At 31.2% G+C, this 18,008-nt stretch overlaps 1 protein-coding gene and 1 long non-coding RNA gene across 3 annotated transcripts in view; one reads left to right on the plus strand and one right to left on the minus strand.

The window, feature by feature from the left end:
• Nucleotides 1-5,402: 5,402 nt before the first annotated feature.
• Nucleotides 5,403-18,008, minus strand: part of LOC105140674 (uncharacterized) — a 14,561-nt gene continuing 1,955 nt past the window's right edge. Inside the window, exons 2-4 of the long non-coding RNA XR_845218.1 lie at nt 15,473-15,479; nt 13,719-13,720; nt 5,403-5,414 (exon numbers count right to left, since the gene is read on the minus strand). This is a non-coding gene — a long non-coding RNA (uncharacterized LOC105140674). The remainder of the gene's footprint in view (nt 5,415-13,718; nt 13,721-15,472; nt 15,480-18,008) is intronic.
• LOC105140672 (apoptosis inhibitor 5-like) lies at nt 6,448-13,682 on the plus strand. 2 transcript variants are annotated; one of them, XM_011047588.1, is made up of 17 exons: nt 6,448-6,488; nt 6,723-6,850; nt 6,931-7,092; nt 7,291-7,390; nt 7,480-7,545; nt 8,642-8,739; nt 8,830-8,904; nt 8,996-9,154; nt 10,331-10,396; nt 10,487-10,552; nt 10,687-10,797; nt 11,060-11,149; nt 11,237-11,343; nt 11,826-11,940; nt 12,035-12,100; nt 12,188-12,291; nt 13,052-13,682. In XM_011047588.1, exons 2-17 carry the CDS (start codon nt 6,734-6,736, stop codon nt 13,242-13,244), a joined length of 1,695 nt encoding a protein of 564 aa, XP_011045890.1. In that variant the 5' UTR covers nt 6,448-6,488; nt 6,723-6,733; the 3' UTR covers nt 13,245-13,682. The 2 variants fall into 2 exon arrangements, with proteins under 2 accessions (XP_011045890.1, XP_011045889.1); XM_011047587.1 differs by having other exon boundaries at nt 6,454-6,550.

Raw genomic sequence — 18,008 nt, forward strand, 5'->3', positions numbered from 1 at the left:
TATCTTGTATTATTAGATATATTATTATAAAATATGCTTTGGTTAAGGAGTTATTGATACTTCAAGTGCAAAATGATGATATAAAACCATGATAAAAATGCACTTTTAAGTACTAATCAGAGAACGATGCAAAATTAAACCTTTAAGTCCTTCAAAATCACTATGAAGTGCTGTTAAAAACTGTATCAGTCATTATTGCTTTTTATGCTCAATATAGGTATCACATGCCTTTAATTTTGCTAATTTTGTAAGAGCCAATTGATCTTAAAGATTTTTCATAGTAGAATAAAACTCATGAATACTCATATTCTTCTAATGAAGAGCTCGTAGATCATTCTTTAACTAATACTGTTTTGTAAAATTTGATTGCATGAATAACTTTTTCAGATGATCTCAAATCTACTTTATTGTCTCATACTTTGCCAACTGTATATTTATAGAATACTCAATAAAATTATTGATTCAAGTAGTAATCTTTACATTGTTTGCTTCTCATGCATCTATCAAAATAACATCCCCCTCTTAGTTTTCTTGGGTATCATATAAGTTCCACTAATATATCCCCACATCTTCTTATCCTTAAGGAAATTTCTCATTACATAACTCTAATATAAATAATTATTTCTATCCAACCTCACACTTACAGATCGAAGTGAATTATCTCTTTCGGTAGCCATAATTAAGAAAGAAAAAAAAAGAAGTAGAACGTAAAAGAAATGAAAGATAAAGTATCGGATTGCAAAAACTGAACAGATATCATAGAAACTAACACAAATATCTTCTCAAAATTATACAATTACTCCAAAACGCAACCTAAATTACAAAAACTGAATGCAAATATCAAATTGTAGAAGCTGAAGGAAAGACGAAATACCAGATTTAGTTGGATCTGCGAAAGCTATGCTCGAGATTAAGCTTTATTCCATAAAATCAACTTTGATACATTGTTGAATTAGTTCGATTAATATAAAAGAAAAACAAATATAAAAAAGAGGTTAGAATTCTTATTAATCTATTTATTTTAAAGTGTTTGAATTAACCTAAATACAAAGAGATTATATATAGATTAAACTTAAAATATTATTCTATCATTAATAAATAAAATAATATTAGATGTATTATTTAACAGGATTTTGAAATAGAAATTCAAATAATTGTATGGGGAAGAATAAGGCATTTAGGGTTGGCTATGTATAGAAAATAGGGATATTATAATATTAATAATAAATTTATAAAATATGATAAATTGTGTGTTTATGAGATAAATGTATGAAAAAAAATTGTGTAATTTCATATTTGAGTATCTAGTTAATAACCCTTGTACTTGGACATATATAAATAGTTGTATAAGATGAAGTTGGGAAAGTAAAAGATATTTTTTTGAGGCATTAGAGAGTTAACATGTATAATTGAAAACCATAGACAATTATGCAAGATTCTAACATTATGACATTGTGTATCTTATTCTATTTGAATTTCAAGGACATATGCTTCCACGTAACTTCTTTACACACACACACATATCAAATAACATGAGATACAAATATAAGTTATGAAAAATAAATATTGAAATTATACGTGTTAAATTAAAGAAAGTTCATGTAAAAAAATTATGTGAAAAGGTTTAGATTTCATGAATATCAATTTAAAATAAATGTAGGAGATATTAATAATGATACTTTTTTCTGGAATTAGGAGAGGCATATGGGGTAGCATCTTTTGTAGTTTAAGGAGTGTATTTAGTAGGAGATACAGATAAGTGCTTATGCACTATATTCTCTTAATTTATTATATTTATTTCTTCTTAATTAACTATGTGTAATGTGTGATACATTAAAAAAGTGAAACATAAAAGGGTATTTTAAAGTGAGAAAACAATTGTATAGGAACTGAGTAACAAGTAGGAATGTTGAGAAGAAAAATGTGTGGTGATAAATGATTGAGTAGTCTACCAACAAGAACGATGACCAATGATTCAGTAGTTTATCATCTCAAATAGAAATCATTGATACAAATAGTTCATCTTCTTAGACACTTAAACATAATTACAGATACTTAGATGTGAATATATAATTTGTAGTGAGGATATAATTATGACTACTTAATAAGCAAAGTATTAAATGATAACATCTTCAATTAACAAAGTATTGATGTTGGTTAGGATTAAAGGATCTTAATGAAGTCAATTAATCTTATTAAGGATTGAGAATTTTAATAATAGCACTTGTGTTGGGATGAGTAACATTATTGTTTTAGGTGGGGGTGTAATTATGCCATGAAGGTAGCAAAAAATAGCTTGATCTTGGAAGTAGGGTAGGGTTGGAGCTTTCCATATATAATAGTCGAAGGAATTATATTTGATATTGATAATAAATAAAAGATTGAGCAGGGTCAATAGAATTATTAGAAGTAAAGGAGGCCATTTACAATTGAAAAAGATATTGATTGTAAGTTAAAGATTGCAAAGGGCTAGGAGATGAGGATAAAGAGGTCATTTATAATAAAAGAGAGAGAGAGAGAGAGTAGATAATAATGGTCTTCTAATGGATCGCTCATATACCATGTAGAAAGTATTAACTTTTGTAAAGATATAAAATGTTTGAACTTCTAATGGATCGCTCAAATACCATGTAGAAAGTATTAACTTTTGTAAAGATATAAAATGTTTGAACTTCTAATGGATCGCTCAAATACCATGTAGAAAGTATTAAGTTTTGTAAAAATATAAAATGTTTGATCGAGTTATACTTACATAAAGATTTCAGATAAAACATAACTCCAACTATTATCTTTTTTAGTTATCTGTACATAGTATGAATTAAAATTTAAAATTGTTAGCTATGCTCTTAAAAATAAAGTATGTAAAGGTGTTTTGAACTCTTGAAACAAATGAGTTTTTTGTGGAAAAATGTCTTATTGACCAGTTCTTTTATAGGAATGTACCAAAAAAATTTTATTTTCATTTTTTGTTTGTAATTAAGGTTATAAATTATCATGCTTGATTGGAAATTAATAATTTCAAGATTAAATTGATATAAACTAAACTCAACTTCAAGTTCTGTATGTTGGTCTTGTTTTGTTTCTTTATAATAATGAAGGAGTCAAATTTAAGTATGTTATTGAATTATTAACTAAGCAAAGCATATAAAAAATTTCAAAGGGGTTTAAACTCACATAAGTAAACTATGGGGATAATAAAGCTCATGGAAAATTAAAATAATGGAGGTTTGGATTTGTGGAGATAAATGTTATGGAATATGATTATTATATGTTATTGTTTTCACTATTAAAAAAATATAAAAATAATAAAATTATCAATGAAAACTATTTTGTCGTGGTTTACTAATGAAATTTATGACATAAAATTTTCATCATTAATTTTATATTGAAACAGTCATCAAATAAAAAAACCATTAACAATTTCATTGGCCTTGATGATGTTTTAATTTACTAACAAAATTGCTAATGAAAATTTCATTAGCATTTTTAATGGGAATTATAACTCGATAATCCTCTATTTTCCTCATTTCATCCTTTTCTTTTATTTGAAAACATAGCAACCCTAACCCCTTCATCATATAAAAAATATGATAGCCTTTCTAATAGCATGATATTCATTCTCTTGATTTCGTTTCATATCAAGCTTCACCCTACCATGTAAACAAACCCACCCATTTGTATTTCAATTTATTTTATTGAAATTGCTTTGTAGCATCTGTAATTTTCTTATATATTTAATTGTTTTACTTGTTTTGTAATGATAATTTTACTATATTAATGTATGATTTGTTTATAAGGGTTTGTTTATAATTTGAAGAAATAAATTGAAATTATCACTTGATGAAATTCAGTATGATTTTATAACATAGGTGTGTTATAAATGAAATGAAGGATAATGTAATGATTACCTTCTTTTTTTTTATCAATTTTATAGTTAAGTTCAAAATTATAGAAAATTTATTTTGTGTGGAATTGATAATAATTAAAGGTATTTATTTAGGTTAAATAAGTTTGAATTGAATACTAATGTAATATGTACTATTTTTTCAAAAAAAAAATTACCAAGAAATGATGGGTAATTATTGAGAAAATTAAGAGTTCAAGTACAAAACATATCTTTTAGATTATTGGATCAATGCATGTTAGGCAATTAATGAAGCCCTAGCATACAATACAATATGGTGCATGATAAGATTGAAATGATATAAAATGATTATATATAATAAAACCATTGGTTAGTAAGTTTTCAAATGATATTGTTGTTTAATGTATGAAATCATTAAACAACAAGTTCAAGGAGTCAACATAATCCTCTAGTTGCTTAAATGCCTATGCATATATAAAGTTCTTCTTTATATGTGATATTTCGATCTATATTAACATAATGGCATGAGATTAATGGGTAATATTACTTGTGGTAATTTATCAAAGTTAGTGAAAATATAAGTGGTGTAATAAGAATGAGTATATGGTAGTAGAATATAAACTGATTTTAGAAGAAAAGGTATTGATGTGGAATAAAAAGAATATATAGGTATGAAAGGTACTTGAAAAATAGGGTAATTGAACTTAAAAATGATTTCACATTAGGTAATGAGATTGAAAAAGTTTGTGGTGGTAGTGGTGGAAAGGATTTTAAAATGGTGGAATTGGATCTTGATAGGTTAACATGTATTTTATTTTTGTTATTTGTTTTTTAGACAAATTTATATGAACTTTAAATTCTTAGAAGCGAAGAGAATTGTAGATTATACTCTACTAATTGTACTTTAATCTTATGATAATTATTATAGTGAAGAAACAATGTCACCAAATAACAAGCATTTTGATAAATTATTTTTATAATGTAATTCTGCTACCTTAAAGATTTACAACAATCAATATTAACCTAATTTAGTTTAATATTTCTATATCAAGAAGGAAAAAAAAAGAAATTCACATAACAAGAAAATATCAATTCGAGGTTATCATTTATTGTTTCATATAAATTGGATTATGAAAGATTGATATGTATTTTTCTTTTCAAAATTCACGTGTTTTTTCCTTTTAATTGCTAGAGCCTTAACTTGTTTTTGCTTTAATTTTCCTTAATTTAAGTTATTAGTCCTTGCATTCATTAAAACAAGTAAAGATGTTTTTCCATCCTCTCTCTAAACATGTTTCATGCTATATCTTTCTTGAAAATATGTTCACATGAAGTGGTGACAAAGAATTGTGGTGAAATATATGAATGGTAAGGATAGAAAATTATCATAAAACATTATGCTCAAAGATGTTAAACAACATAAAATAAGTCCTTAAAGACTTGGACTTGAATATAATATTTGTATTCAAATATTTATGCTACTTGAAGATAATTCAAGAAATATAAAAGACAAATACATTTTTAAAAGGTATATGTATCTATGAGACATCTAGGAGAATTAAAAGATATTTTTAAATTTAAAATTATTTTCAACACTCTTTTTTAATTTTAAAAGTCTCATAACTTTTGAAATTTAAATTATAATAAAGAATCATCTTGTCATGACTTACTAATGACATCTCAATGCCATCTCTTTAATCATCATTTCTTTAACCATTGTATATCTTTATATAGTTACTCTTAGTTATTTTTTTCATTTTTGTATTTGTTATTATATTTCTCTAACCAAATATATCTTTTTAAGAGTTAGCTTTTCAAGTGACTATTACATTTTGGTTCACTCTTCTTTAGATTGTTGCCTTCTTTAACATGGTTATTTGACCATTTATCTTCTTTTACAGTAAGAGTTCTTTATTCTCTTCGTATATAGTCTTTCTTGTATCACACCATCTTTTGTTTAAGACATTGTCAGTTTAAACAAAGCCTTTCTCTTTAAGGTTATTTTATCTTTCTTGATATAATGCCTTAATTTTTTGTCTTGCATTTTTTTTTATATAAAATAAAAATCAAATAAATACATTATATATGTAAATATATGTTTTCCAAAGAAGAATAATAAATAATATATAATTAAGTGGAGATCAAACCTCATTTATTTTTAATGTCATGGAATAAAAAATATGATCAATTTAAAAATGATAAATTTAAAATTTATATTTATCATGACATACTATGTAATATACCATAACAAAATTGAATTAAAGAAAGAAAATATATAATTATTCAATAACACTAAATAATTAAAAAATAATAAAATTAATTCCTTATAAATCTAACTTACAAGCCAAGATATTTAAAATTGTGTTACCAACAACGTTTTATAAAATTTTAATTGATTTTCATTGAAAATTATATTTTCAAATTATTTTAATATATTAACATTAAAAATAATTTTTTAAAACTTAAATAAAAATATTATTTTAATATATTTTAAATAAAAATATTTTGAAAAACGATCTTGGAGTAAACTTGCGCTTTGAATCAATCATAAAAGCAAACGACGCCGTTAAATCCTCGAAAGAACGCCTGCGGGGTAAACGAAGGTCTCTCTTCTTTCTTTTGGGTATCAATCAAAAACCCTTGAAACTCTCTCCCCCTCTACTAGTAACTGAAACTGCTCCTCCTGAACGTCTCCTTCTCTTAAATCTCTCTCTCTCTCTCTCTCTCTCTAACACCTTTTTTTTTTTTCCTATGAAAATGAATAGATAGTATAAAAATAAATAAATCTTCTCATCCAATGAAATACTACTCATTTTCTTCAATCTGAATATTTTTTTTGAATTTCACTTTCTCCCAGTTTATCTCCAAATGAGAAACCCTGCCGCCACCGCCACCGCCACCGCCACCGCCACCGACGACTCCAGCCACATCGAGAAGCTCTACGAGTTCGGCGAGCGACTCAATGAGTCCAAAGACAAGTCTCAGGTAAAACCCTAGTGTTTGATTTAAATTATTTTATAATTAGGTGATCTTAACAGCTTTGTCTTTTTCTTTATTTATGGTAGAATGTGAAGGATTACCAGGGGATTATGGATGCAGCAAAAACGAGCATAAAAGCGAAGCAATTGGCGGCACAGTTAATCCCGAGGTTCTTCAAGTTCTTCCCTGAGCTTTCCAGTCAAGCTGTCGAGACGCAAATCGATTTGATTGAACAAGAAGAGCTCGGGGTTAGTTTACTTCTTTTTTTTTTTTGTGTGTTAGAAACCATGTCTTTTGAACATGGTGCATTGGTGCAGGGTTTTTATATTGTGTGCTTGCTTGGAGGATTAGTATCTGGAAGTGTTTGGTTACGCATTTGTTTACAAATTGAAATTAAAGTGGATTTTAGGCTTTTGTATGGATTTAAGTGTTAATTGGTTGTGCAGGTCCGGGTGCAAGCGATTAGGGGACTGCCGCTATTTTGCAAGGATACGCCGGAGTATTTGTCAAAAATTGTGGATATTCTTGTGCAACTCCTTGCAGCTGGTAATTGGATTTTCTAAAAAAAGATTTTTGAGAAGGAACTTTTGTTGGTGTAGTAGGGATTTGACGTTGACTTCTCATTATGGTTTTAGAGGAAATTGTGGAGCGGGATGCAGTGCATAAAGCCCTTATGTCCCTGTTGAGGCAGGATGTGAAAGGTAAATCTTTAAGATGGATGAAATCATTTGGATGGATATTATATAATGTGCAAAAGAGTATATATTAACTATCTTTGAACTCTAGGATACAAATCTTTGTACAGTTCCAACTTGTCCAGAATGTCGGATGGAATTTTAGGAAAATTAGCATATGCTTGTACAAGAATTCTTCTTTTTTCATAGTGATATAGGGTGCTTTCTGTTTTCACGCAACATAAATGTAGCATGCTTTTCTGCAACTCCTTTACATTCTTAAAATTTACATAGATTAACAGTTATCATGCTTTAGACCTCTATTTCGTGTAGAGCTTTCCTTGAAGGTGGAAATGTCATGATTTTGTTTTAGGCAAATGTTGTCTTCATAGGACCGGGCAATGGTGAATAACATCTTTGAAAAGCTGCAATTGGTATTGTTTTTGCTATCTAAGTGTACATTTGTAAATTAACTTGTCAGCATCAAGTCACCAGATTCTTGAAAACTATAATTGTTTAAAAGAGAATAGTATTTCTTTCAAAGAGAAAAATCCAGTTAGAATTGTGGGCCACTTCTGAACTTTGGGGAGTTAATAATACTAACTGAAAAAAAATGGTAAAATCCATCTTGTTAATAATCAGTACATCTTAAGCTACAATTCTACATTTGGTGCACACCAGAATGAATTAGATATCGGTGAAACAGAAGGGAAAAAATCAACCTGAATTCTTAGAAGTTGGGGTTTTTAGTGATTACACAGTGGAATATTGGGAAGCATTTTTGCTAAAAGGATGAGTTTAATTTTTTCAATTACTAGTTTGGAGATATTTCATACAAAATATAGTAAATGAACTTGTTGGTAGTTTATCATGGTTTCGATTATTTGTCAATGGTTGCACCTCTTGGCAGATAAATTAATAGATTTCCACACCTTCACCTAGGAGAAAGAAATAAATAAAAAAAAGAGAGAAAAAAATGTGAACTTGTAAAAATTTTACCAGACTATTCTCAATTATGCTTGTATCAGGCACCATACATGTTTTCTAGCATGCTTTTTTTTGTAGGTTCTTTTTTTCCCTTTTGTTTTTTTTCTCAAATTTATTTATTCTTCTTGCTATGCAGCATCGTTGTCTGCCTTATTTAAGCATATTGGGACTGTTGAAGAACCAAGCACTGATGAGCTTATTCGCGAGAAAGTGCTGAGTTTTGTAAGAGATAAGGTTAGAAGTTTACATAAAGCTGTTTGTTAAGGTTATTGTTGATTTGGTTCCCTTTTGCCACTAATTGATGACTACTAACTCCATTTTCAGGTTTTCCCACTCAAAGCTGAACTCCTGAGACCTCAAGAGGAAATGGAGCGTCATATAACTGATTTGATAAAAAAGGTACTCATAACTTTACCATTTTTATTATGAGACTTCAGATTCTGCTGTTCTATTAAAGTAGGCATGACTAGTTTGAAGTTTTCCTTTTTAGAGTTCAGAAGATGTAACTGGAGCGGAGTTCAGAATGTTTATGGACTTCTTAAAAAAATTGAGCATATTTGGAGACAAAGCTCCTTCTGAACGCATGAAAGAGCTAGTTGGAATCATTGAAGGACAAGCTGATCTAGATTCGGCATTTGATGTGACTCATGTGAGTGATTGTTTGAATTCAGCTCCTAACTTTAATGCTGCATTGTGAACTATGAAACACTACAATCACTGCAAGACCTGTTGTTAATCAACAATAGAGACACTGCATTTTCTTCTAAAGTAGATTCTTTCTACCGACTTGTATGAATGTTGAGGATTAGTTATGAGTAAATAATGCCTTGTGCTATAATCCACATTTGCTAGGCTGTTTGCTATTTCTGATCTCATGCGTGTGTGGATACATAGATAAATTGCTTCTATTTTATGCAACTGTAACTTCTAACAGTTTGCTGTAAAATGCACTCATTCCCCTTGTCATGCTCCTTGTGTCAAAATTAAAGAATAGATGGGTTTGGCAATTTTATGAAATATGTTTTGACATATTAATTAGTGCTCTGAATAAGATCCATTCTACTAGAAATCTTAAGATGTGTTTACTCCATAGTTTTCTATTCTATGCTGGGAGATGCAACCCTTGCATTGGTAACTCATCTATACAGTTTAACAGAAGACTTTAGAGATGCTGGAATGTATATGCTGAATGAATAGAATACCACCTTCAGAAGCATGAGAGTATTAGGGCACATGAGCCTTGGAAGAATACTCTTGCTTTCCTTGTTAGTTAATTTTTTAAGCCTAGATATCTTGATTTGATATTCTCTAGCTGTTGTTTGATTAGCATGTGACTTTTTGATTTCTTTTTCTACAACTGTTAAGTTCAGGGCTTTCAATTAGTATAAATAACCTGGTCAGGCTGTTTGCTGAGAAGATCATTTATTTTCTTATAATAAATTCAGATTTTAGAGGTTTCTTTACAAACCGCAAACTGTGCTTTGCTCCAACTTCAGTTTCATCCATGTTTTAGCCACTCTTCTTTTGTGTTTGTTGTTTATGTTGTTTTCCCGTTTTCATCATCAATCAATCTGCTAGTTAGTTTTGTACAATGTTCATTTGTGCATGCTTGAACATGTGATCTACACATTTTTTCATGTGCTTGGTGTTTTAAACTGCAATGATTTTTTCAGAAATCCTGTTTTAAGTGGTGGTGTTGATTCTTCATGGTCTTCTGCATGCATGTTGTCATTTTGCTTCAAAATACACAATGATTGCAAATTTTGCTTTTGCTCCCTATTGTTACAATCCCCTTAAAGTGACTTGAATTGGTATCCAAACACAGGTTTCGGATACAGATCATATTGACAGATTGATATCATGCCTGTATATGGCGCTTCCATTTTTCCTGGTATGGACTGTGTTTTTCATTATTGAGATTTTGTGTATTTTGCATCTTTTCCTGACCTTACAACTTGTCCCTATTAATTTATGAACACAGAGGGGTGCATCAAGCAGCAGGTTCCTCAATTATTTGAACAAACACATCATTCCTGTTTTTGACAAGGTAGTGCACTCCCTTCTCTGTCATTAGCATCTTTAAATATCTTATTCTTGTTTACCTTTCTTTTTTTTTTTGTTTGTGCTTGCATATGCGTTTTCACAAGATCCTTTCAATTCTAATAATTTCCTCTTTGCCAGTTGCCTGAGGAGCGGAAGCTTGATTTGCTCAAAGCACTTGCAGAAATATCACCTTTTACATTACCACAGGATTCACGCCAGATTCTTCCCTCTGTTGTTCAGCTATTGAAGGTAACCTTTTCTTTTTTCATGATTAATTTAGTCCTTTGTCCTGGATGTTTACAAAAAAGGTTATTATATCAAATGCACTTCTAATGTCATATTAATGCTTGTGTGTTTGTTCTCACAGATTTTCAGTTTTATGTCCATGAGAAGGATTCATATTGAATCACATTGTTACAGCCTTTATAAAAATTCTGCATATACCAAACACTTATTTATTGCTGTAGACTGTGGTCTCACAGAGTTTTGCCTTCTCTTTTTTGCCACTCAGAAATACATGCCACGGAGGAAGAGCGGAGAAGAGATGAACTTTACATATGTTGAGTGCTTGTTATATGCGTTTCATCACTTAGCTCATAAGGTTGTAATTTCATGATTTTATATTTGCCAGCATACTCTTGCATGTATCAGCTCTGTGAGACATAATGTGATCTTTGTTATTTTAAAGGCTCCAAATGCTACAAACAGCCTGTGTGGTTACAAGATTGTGACTGGGCAGCCATCAGACCGTCTTGGGGAGGACTTCTCTGAGTATTACACAGACTTGACAGAGAGGTGACATTTTAATTCAGAAGTAGAATTCTTAACATTTGTTTTGGTATTTAATTGAGTGATTCTTGTTTCTTAACTTGAAAGGAACAAAATAGTATTTTCTGTAGTTGTATTTGTTTTGTAAATCTGGGTGCAACTTTGCTTTTTCAAAAATGTTGCAGATAGGAACTTGTGCTTTATTGCTCATTAGCTTACGCTCATATGCCACCTAAAATGACAGTGGTTCTATTTTTTAAATGCATGTTAGCCTTGGAGGAAATTTCACTAATATAAAGATAATTTTTAAGCATAAGCAATGAGTTCACTTGTTGATAAATAAAATGATAAATAATGTCCATAGCTGTGATTATTATTCCAAGGACTAATTAATGTTCTTTTCTTTGAATTAAACAATTTTCACGGTTTTGAACCAAACAAGCATTATCATTTTCTGTAGCTCTAATATTGGTCTTCCATTGACATTGTTTTTGGTGTCTGGGGTGCAGGTTGAGTGGTGTAGAAGATCTAACCAGGGCTACCATGAAAAAGTTAACTCAGGGAATGGCTGAACAGAACAAAGCAATGGCAGCTGCAAAGTCTGATGAAGCAAAGGATAGCATAGTAAGTTAATCTCTCAGGAGATGTACATCTTATGGTTTTCTGTAGAGCTTTTCATAGCAGTATCTTACAAACATGTTTCTTGTTTAATGTGTAGAAAACACAAAAACAGAATACTACAACTGGGTTGCGTACGTGCAATAACATTTTGGCAATGACAAAGGTTTAGAAATAATGAAATTTTGACAAAGTGAATTTCATGCCTATGTATTTGTAAAACATCAATAACTTCTTGTTCTACAATTTTCAGCCATTGCATTCAAAGACACCTTTGTTTATTGGAGATAAGAGTATCAACCTCTCTTGGAAAGAAGTAGCAAAACCTTCTGTGCCTTCCACTGCCGTATCAGCTGGGTATGAGATGTCTAATCCAATCCTTTTCTTTGAATATATATATATATATATTGAAAGTACATTTTGGTTACTTAGACAAGCTTAACATTTTTTTCAAATGTTTCACTGTCAACATTAAATTTGGAAATTTTGTGATTTTATTTAAGTTGCCAAGTTGTTATGATGTAGTCTTCTATTATAGACTTGGATGGAAATTTGATAGACTCGTGCTGTGTTGGATGGAAATTTAATTGCCTTATGTGCTGTGAAAACAATTGAGTATATTTGGCCCCTTTCAGTAATCAATATGAACTAATCTATATTTACGAGTACAATTATACAACTTCCTGAACTATTAGGATTAAGTTGTGGAATGTTAAGAAAATGATGGGCTAAATGTACCTCGCCCTAGAGAGTTTTGTTATTGGAATAGGCTCCTGAAACTGAGGTCAGTAGTCTTGCTGTGAGTGATGAGACAATGTCGCTCAAATTGACAAGGTTTTTGCTACTGGCATAGGCTTTTAAAACTGTGAGATTCTCTTTTTTTCCCCTTAAATTCACAATATAAGGTTAGAAGAATCTACAGAGTGATAGGATAATGTCCATGTGATTGAGGAAACTATTGGAAATGATATTTCCCCATAACAGTAAGATGAAGTAAAAGTCACTCCCATTAAATGCATAGATAGCAATGCCAGTAAATGTTATATTAGTTGAATGAACCTTTTTTCTTTCCAGTTTCTCTTTTAAAGAGCAGTTCTTGGGCTATTTTTGTGTGCAGAGGGAAACGACCTGCTGCCACTGCCAATGGTTCTGGGAACATGGAAAAAAAGGGTCGCGGGGCTGGTGGCATGCAAAATCAACTTGTTAGTAGGGCACTGGAAGGGATATCTTATGGTGGAAGGGGCAGTCCAAGGGGCAGGGGCAGGGGCAGGGGGTGGGGTGGGCGTGGAAGAGGAAGAAGCTTTCGGTAAATTTGATGCATTCCCACAATAAAAAGAAGAATGAAACGGTGATTGAGCTGCCCTAGAAGAATATCCAGCAGGAGTGGTTGATGAACTAGGATTCTTTCTCGGGAGAAATGAGATCATATATACATAGAGGGAACTGACACGTTTTCTGATTTGTTGTGGACTCACACGAACTATCGCATTCCCAATTTCCTACGAGCATGTCAATGTAGATTATTGATTTGGATACCAATTAGGGCTCTGAGGTCCCAATCCTGACAGGTTTAGCCATTAATATTGCATTGCAGGACTTCTAATTCCTTGTATTTTAGTCAGGGCGTGGTTGCATGTATTTTATGTCAGTATTTGTCAGCAGACTTGGTGACTTGTTTATTCAAATTCCTTTTGTACCTTTTGATACAGGGATGGTAGGAATATAGAGGGAAAATGGTTTATGCTCAAGGTACAAAATCAAAATGATTGATGCGAATAATCTACCACTTTAAAGATAAAGATTTGCTCATCACTTTTCTGATGTGGAGTTTTCTAATTAATGCTCAATTTTGCAACAAAACATTCCATTCTACTGCCTGAAAAAAGAGAGAAGAAAATGCAAGGATCTTATCTTAACATAACGGATAAAATAAATGTTTTTTTTACATGCTTCAAAATCACTTTTATTTATTTATAGTCTTCTTGTATTTTATTTTCTTTCTATTTTTATTCAAAAGCAATGGAAAACTTAAAAAATTAAAAAAAATTATAAAATAAAAAAAATATTTTTCTTGAATCAACCGTTATTTCTCCATCAAAATGGGGTGAATACATGTCAAGCCATGTTGATTTAAAATTATTTTGGGTTAAAATTATTATTTTCAATCAAAAATTGATCCACCAGTTTATACAGGGCAAACAATGTGAATTAGGGTACAAGATGTAACATATTAGATTTTTGATGGAAATAAACCTTGTAAGCCGATTATGGAAAAACAATCAAAGCATGATAATTTACATGATATTCTTTTATGATAGGTACTAGATTCATATCCCTAAAAGTGAAGCAATGATATAATGGATTCCAAAAATGTACTAAAGCCATGATAGTTGATTTTTAAACTGCTCTCTTTAAAATATGCAGGATTCTCTAATATTTCTTACTAAAATCCATCTGATCTAGTAGACTTATCTCATCCTATAGTTTTGTTAATTTATTAGTGTTATTTACGAGGCTATTCAGACTTTTTGTATAAGGCAACCTCAATGGCATTCAGTCTTGTACAATCTCTTTCAATCAACTACAATAACTCAAAGACTTTTATTGAAATTGAATAGGTGTAATCTCGTGTGACAACCATTTTATCACCTATAGTCATGAGATTTCAAATGCTATATTTGTTGAACTTGTATTAATGACTGTCAGATCACAATGAAAAACACACAGTAACTTGACTTTCTTTGGGTGAAAGACAACCACAAGTTTGAATAAAATTTTGCACGCCACTGGTATTCCAAATGAACTCCTTAAATAGAGTTTCTTTACGTGAACTAAGAGGCTGTTTTGATGGTAAAAAGTGTGGTGCGGCATAACTACAGTCAATGGTTATTTGGAAAATAATAAAACGCTGGTTAAAAATATGGACCCATATAATAATTGTGGCCTCACCACAGGTTCATCAAAAGCATGTTATACCTGCTCTTCATGTTTTCCTTTACCTGCTTCTCATCATCCCTTTGTTTCCATCAGTGGTTCACATTTTTTTTCCATTGACTTTTTCCCTTTTCGAAACTTGTCATTGGTTTTTGATTATCAACTTCATACTACATGCTGACAATGTTTAATGTACATTGAACTTGTTATTATTTTTTTTTTAATTTTTTAATATCAAAAATATTTTTTTAGGTCTCGTATTTTATTTGAAAAATTAATATTTAATATTATTTAATAGCACTATATAATTTATTTTATGATGTAGTAGTAATAGTTAAATCAACAATATTTAAATTAAAACTCACCAATATTAATATATATTTTTAAAAATTATTTTATAATCTAAATTTTAAAAGCATTTTTATCTATACATATTAAACTATTTTTTAACAAACCTCAATTTCAACCACAGTTTTAACAAAACATATATTTTTTCAAACTAACCTCAATTAGAAATACTTTTTATAAAATAATTTTTTTAAACCACAATCACAACAGTAACCATAATACCAAATATACCCTTAGCTATTATTATGGAGATGACTAACCACCTATGACCCAGCAACAAGACAAATTCAAAACAATAAATTAGAAAGGAACAATGCAATCTTAAGCTAAAAACTGGGATTTTTTCTCAAGACCCTGGAGGATCTTCTCGGTGTATCAATACTCCCTCCCACAAGTGGAACCTTGTCCTTAAGGTGCAATGCAGGAAATTATTGTTTGAGCAGTTGCGTATCCTCCCAGGTAGCATCTTCTGCTGGCAAACTCTTCCACTGCACCAAACTTTCCTCAATAAACTTGGTACCACGCTTTATCCATCTCGTATCGACCACTTGCTCAGGTTCAACTTGGATCTGTCTTTCGTATGAAATTGGTGGCAGGTCAACAACCGTAGGCAGAGAAGTACCCACATACTTTTTTAGGAGAGAAACATGAAACACTAGGTGAATTTTAACTTCATGTGGTAAACTGAGACGGTATGCTACCTTGCCCAATCTTTGCTCAACTGGAAATGGGTCGTAGAAACGATTAGCAAGTTTTTGATGCGAGCGTTTGAACATAGAATGTTGGCGGTAGGGGTGTAGTTTAAGTAGCACCAAATCTCCTACTTGAAACTCCACTTCTCGTCGCATTCGATCAGCCACATGCTTCATTGTAGTGGCGACAAGCTCTAGATTCATTTTCAATTGTTGTAGTACTTCATCCCAATTAAGGAGACTTTGATCGACCTCATTAACACGAGACAACCCATCTGTATAATGAAGAATTGATGGAGGGAGGCGACCATATAAGGCTTGGAATGGTGTCATCCAGTTGAGCCATGATAGGTGGTGTTATACCAATACTCGGCCTATGGCAGATAGCTATACCATTTGCAAGGTCATTGATGGTGAAACATCGCAAATACTGTTCTAGACAACGGTTCACCATCTCTGTTTGTCCATCCGTCTAAGGATGATAAGCTGAACTTAGTTCCTGACATAGTAAAAAACTCTTGCCAAAATTTGCTTACAAAAATGGGGTCTTTATCACTGACGATGGATTTTGACATTCCATGAAATTTAATAACATTTTCCACAAACTTGGCAGCAATACTTTTTGCAAAGTAAGGATAAGATAAAGCAATGAAATGGACGTACTTACTCAGTTGATCCACAATCACCATGATGTTATCTGTTGCTATCGAATTTCTGACCCATGTTTTTGATAATTTTTTTTTAAAAATAAAAATAGCAAAAAAAAAATAAAAAACCCCCAAAAATACATTTTGATATATTTGCATTGTTTTTAGCATTTTCAACGTCATCTCAGAAGAATATAAATTTTCAAAGATATTTTGAATGTGTTCAACTTTTAACGTGTTAATTTTACAATCATTGATTTTTCTTGTTAAGTCGACATTGATATTGCTTACTTTCAAAAATACAAAAAAAAAATGAGAAAAATCAAAATTACAAAAAAAAAGAAAAAAAAGAAAGGAAAAGTTGAGGGACTAGTTTGAAAACCTAACAAAACTTCTCCTATAAATACTATGCTACAGTGAAAAAAAAGGGAGAAATTTACAAGCATGGGGGTGGAGAAAAAAAATTAGGGGGAACAAAGAAAAAACCTAACCTAAACTGAAAGACACAAAAGTTGCCGCTTGCCACCCCGGCCTTGAAAGCAACCCTAAAAACCACTCTCCTTTCTCTTGGAGCCGTCGTGCTCCCTCTTAGGCCAAAGGGGCCGCAACCCTCGCCCTTTCTTGACCTGAAGGAGCCATTCCCCTCTTTTTGGAGCAAAAACAGAGAGAACTAGGGACGACCGCAAGCCTCCCTGTCCCTGTTCACAAAGGCCGGTCGTCCCCCTCTCATTTAGCAACAAAACCACATAACCTAAAGAGCCACAGCCGCCCCCGCTACCCCTCTTACTCTGGTTTTTCTACACGGACCAGCCAAGGCCGCCCCCTCACTCTTCTCTCAGCCGGTTTTTGTGACATGACTAAGAGATTGATGTCTTCTCCCAAGTGCAGGAGTGTCGAAGTAATAAATAACCCGACAAGACCGGGGTCAAACCATAGGGAGGTTAATTGTACAAATTATAAACAACAATTATAGTAACAACAACAACAACAACAACAATAAGTTAAAGAGGACTTTCAGATTGTAAGATTAATGTGAGGATTAAACAATGATAAAAACAATTGTCAAGGTTAGAGAAGCCACTAATGGTATTTCAAACAAGTATAATATAAACTCTTATTACTCAAACAGAAACCACACATAAAGGAGATTCAATAAGATTATAAATTACTAACATGATTACATTAGTCATCTTATTTGAATAATGCTAATACTTGTAAATATTGTCAGGTATACATGATTATAACTTATATTAACAAGAAGTCTAGTTCCTTTCATAGCACAAGTATAAGTTATACCATACAGTTTGTGCTATAAAAGTGCCGAACATTTGTTACACTAAGGTTATACAATATAAATCTAGATTAATCATTTAACAAGCAAAGTATTAAGAGTGAATAAGATAACAAATACAAAACATGTTAGTATCAAACATTAAAGTCCATATTAAGTTTA

This window comes from Populus euphratica, unplaced genomic scaffold (assembly GCF_000495115.2).
Source record: "Populus euphratica unplaced genomic scaffold, PopEup_1.0 scaffold112.1, whole genome shotgun sequence".
NCBI classification, from domain to species: domain Eukaryota; kingdom Viridiplantae; phylum Streptophyta; class Magnoliopsida; order Malpighiales; family Salicaceae; genus Populus; species Populus euphratica.

Excerpts from the sequence above, each read along its gene's own strand:
- LOC105140672 (XM_011047588.1), top strand. The coding sequence starts at position 6,734 with ATGAGAAACCCTGCCGCCACCGCCACCGCCACCGCCACCGCCACCGAC. Across the intron at positions 10,397-10,486 it reads TGGCGCTTCCATTTTTCCTG|AGGGGTGCATCAAGCAGCAG; the intron begins GTATGGACTGTG and ends TTATGAACACAG. Across the intron at positions 10,553-10,686 it reads TCATTCCTGTTTTTGACAAG|TTGCCTGAGGAGCGGAAGCT; the intron begins GTAGTGCACTCC and ends CCTCTTTGCCAG.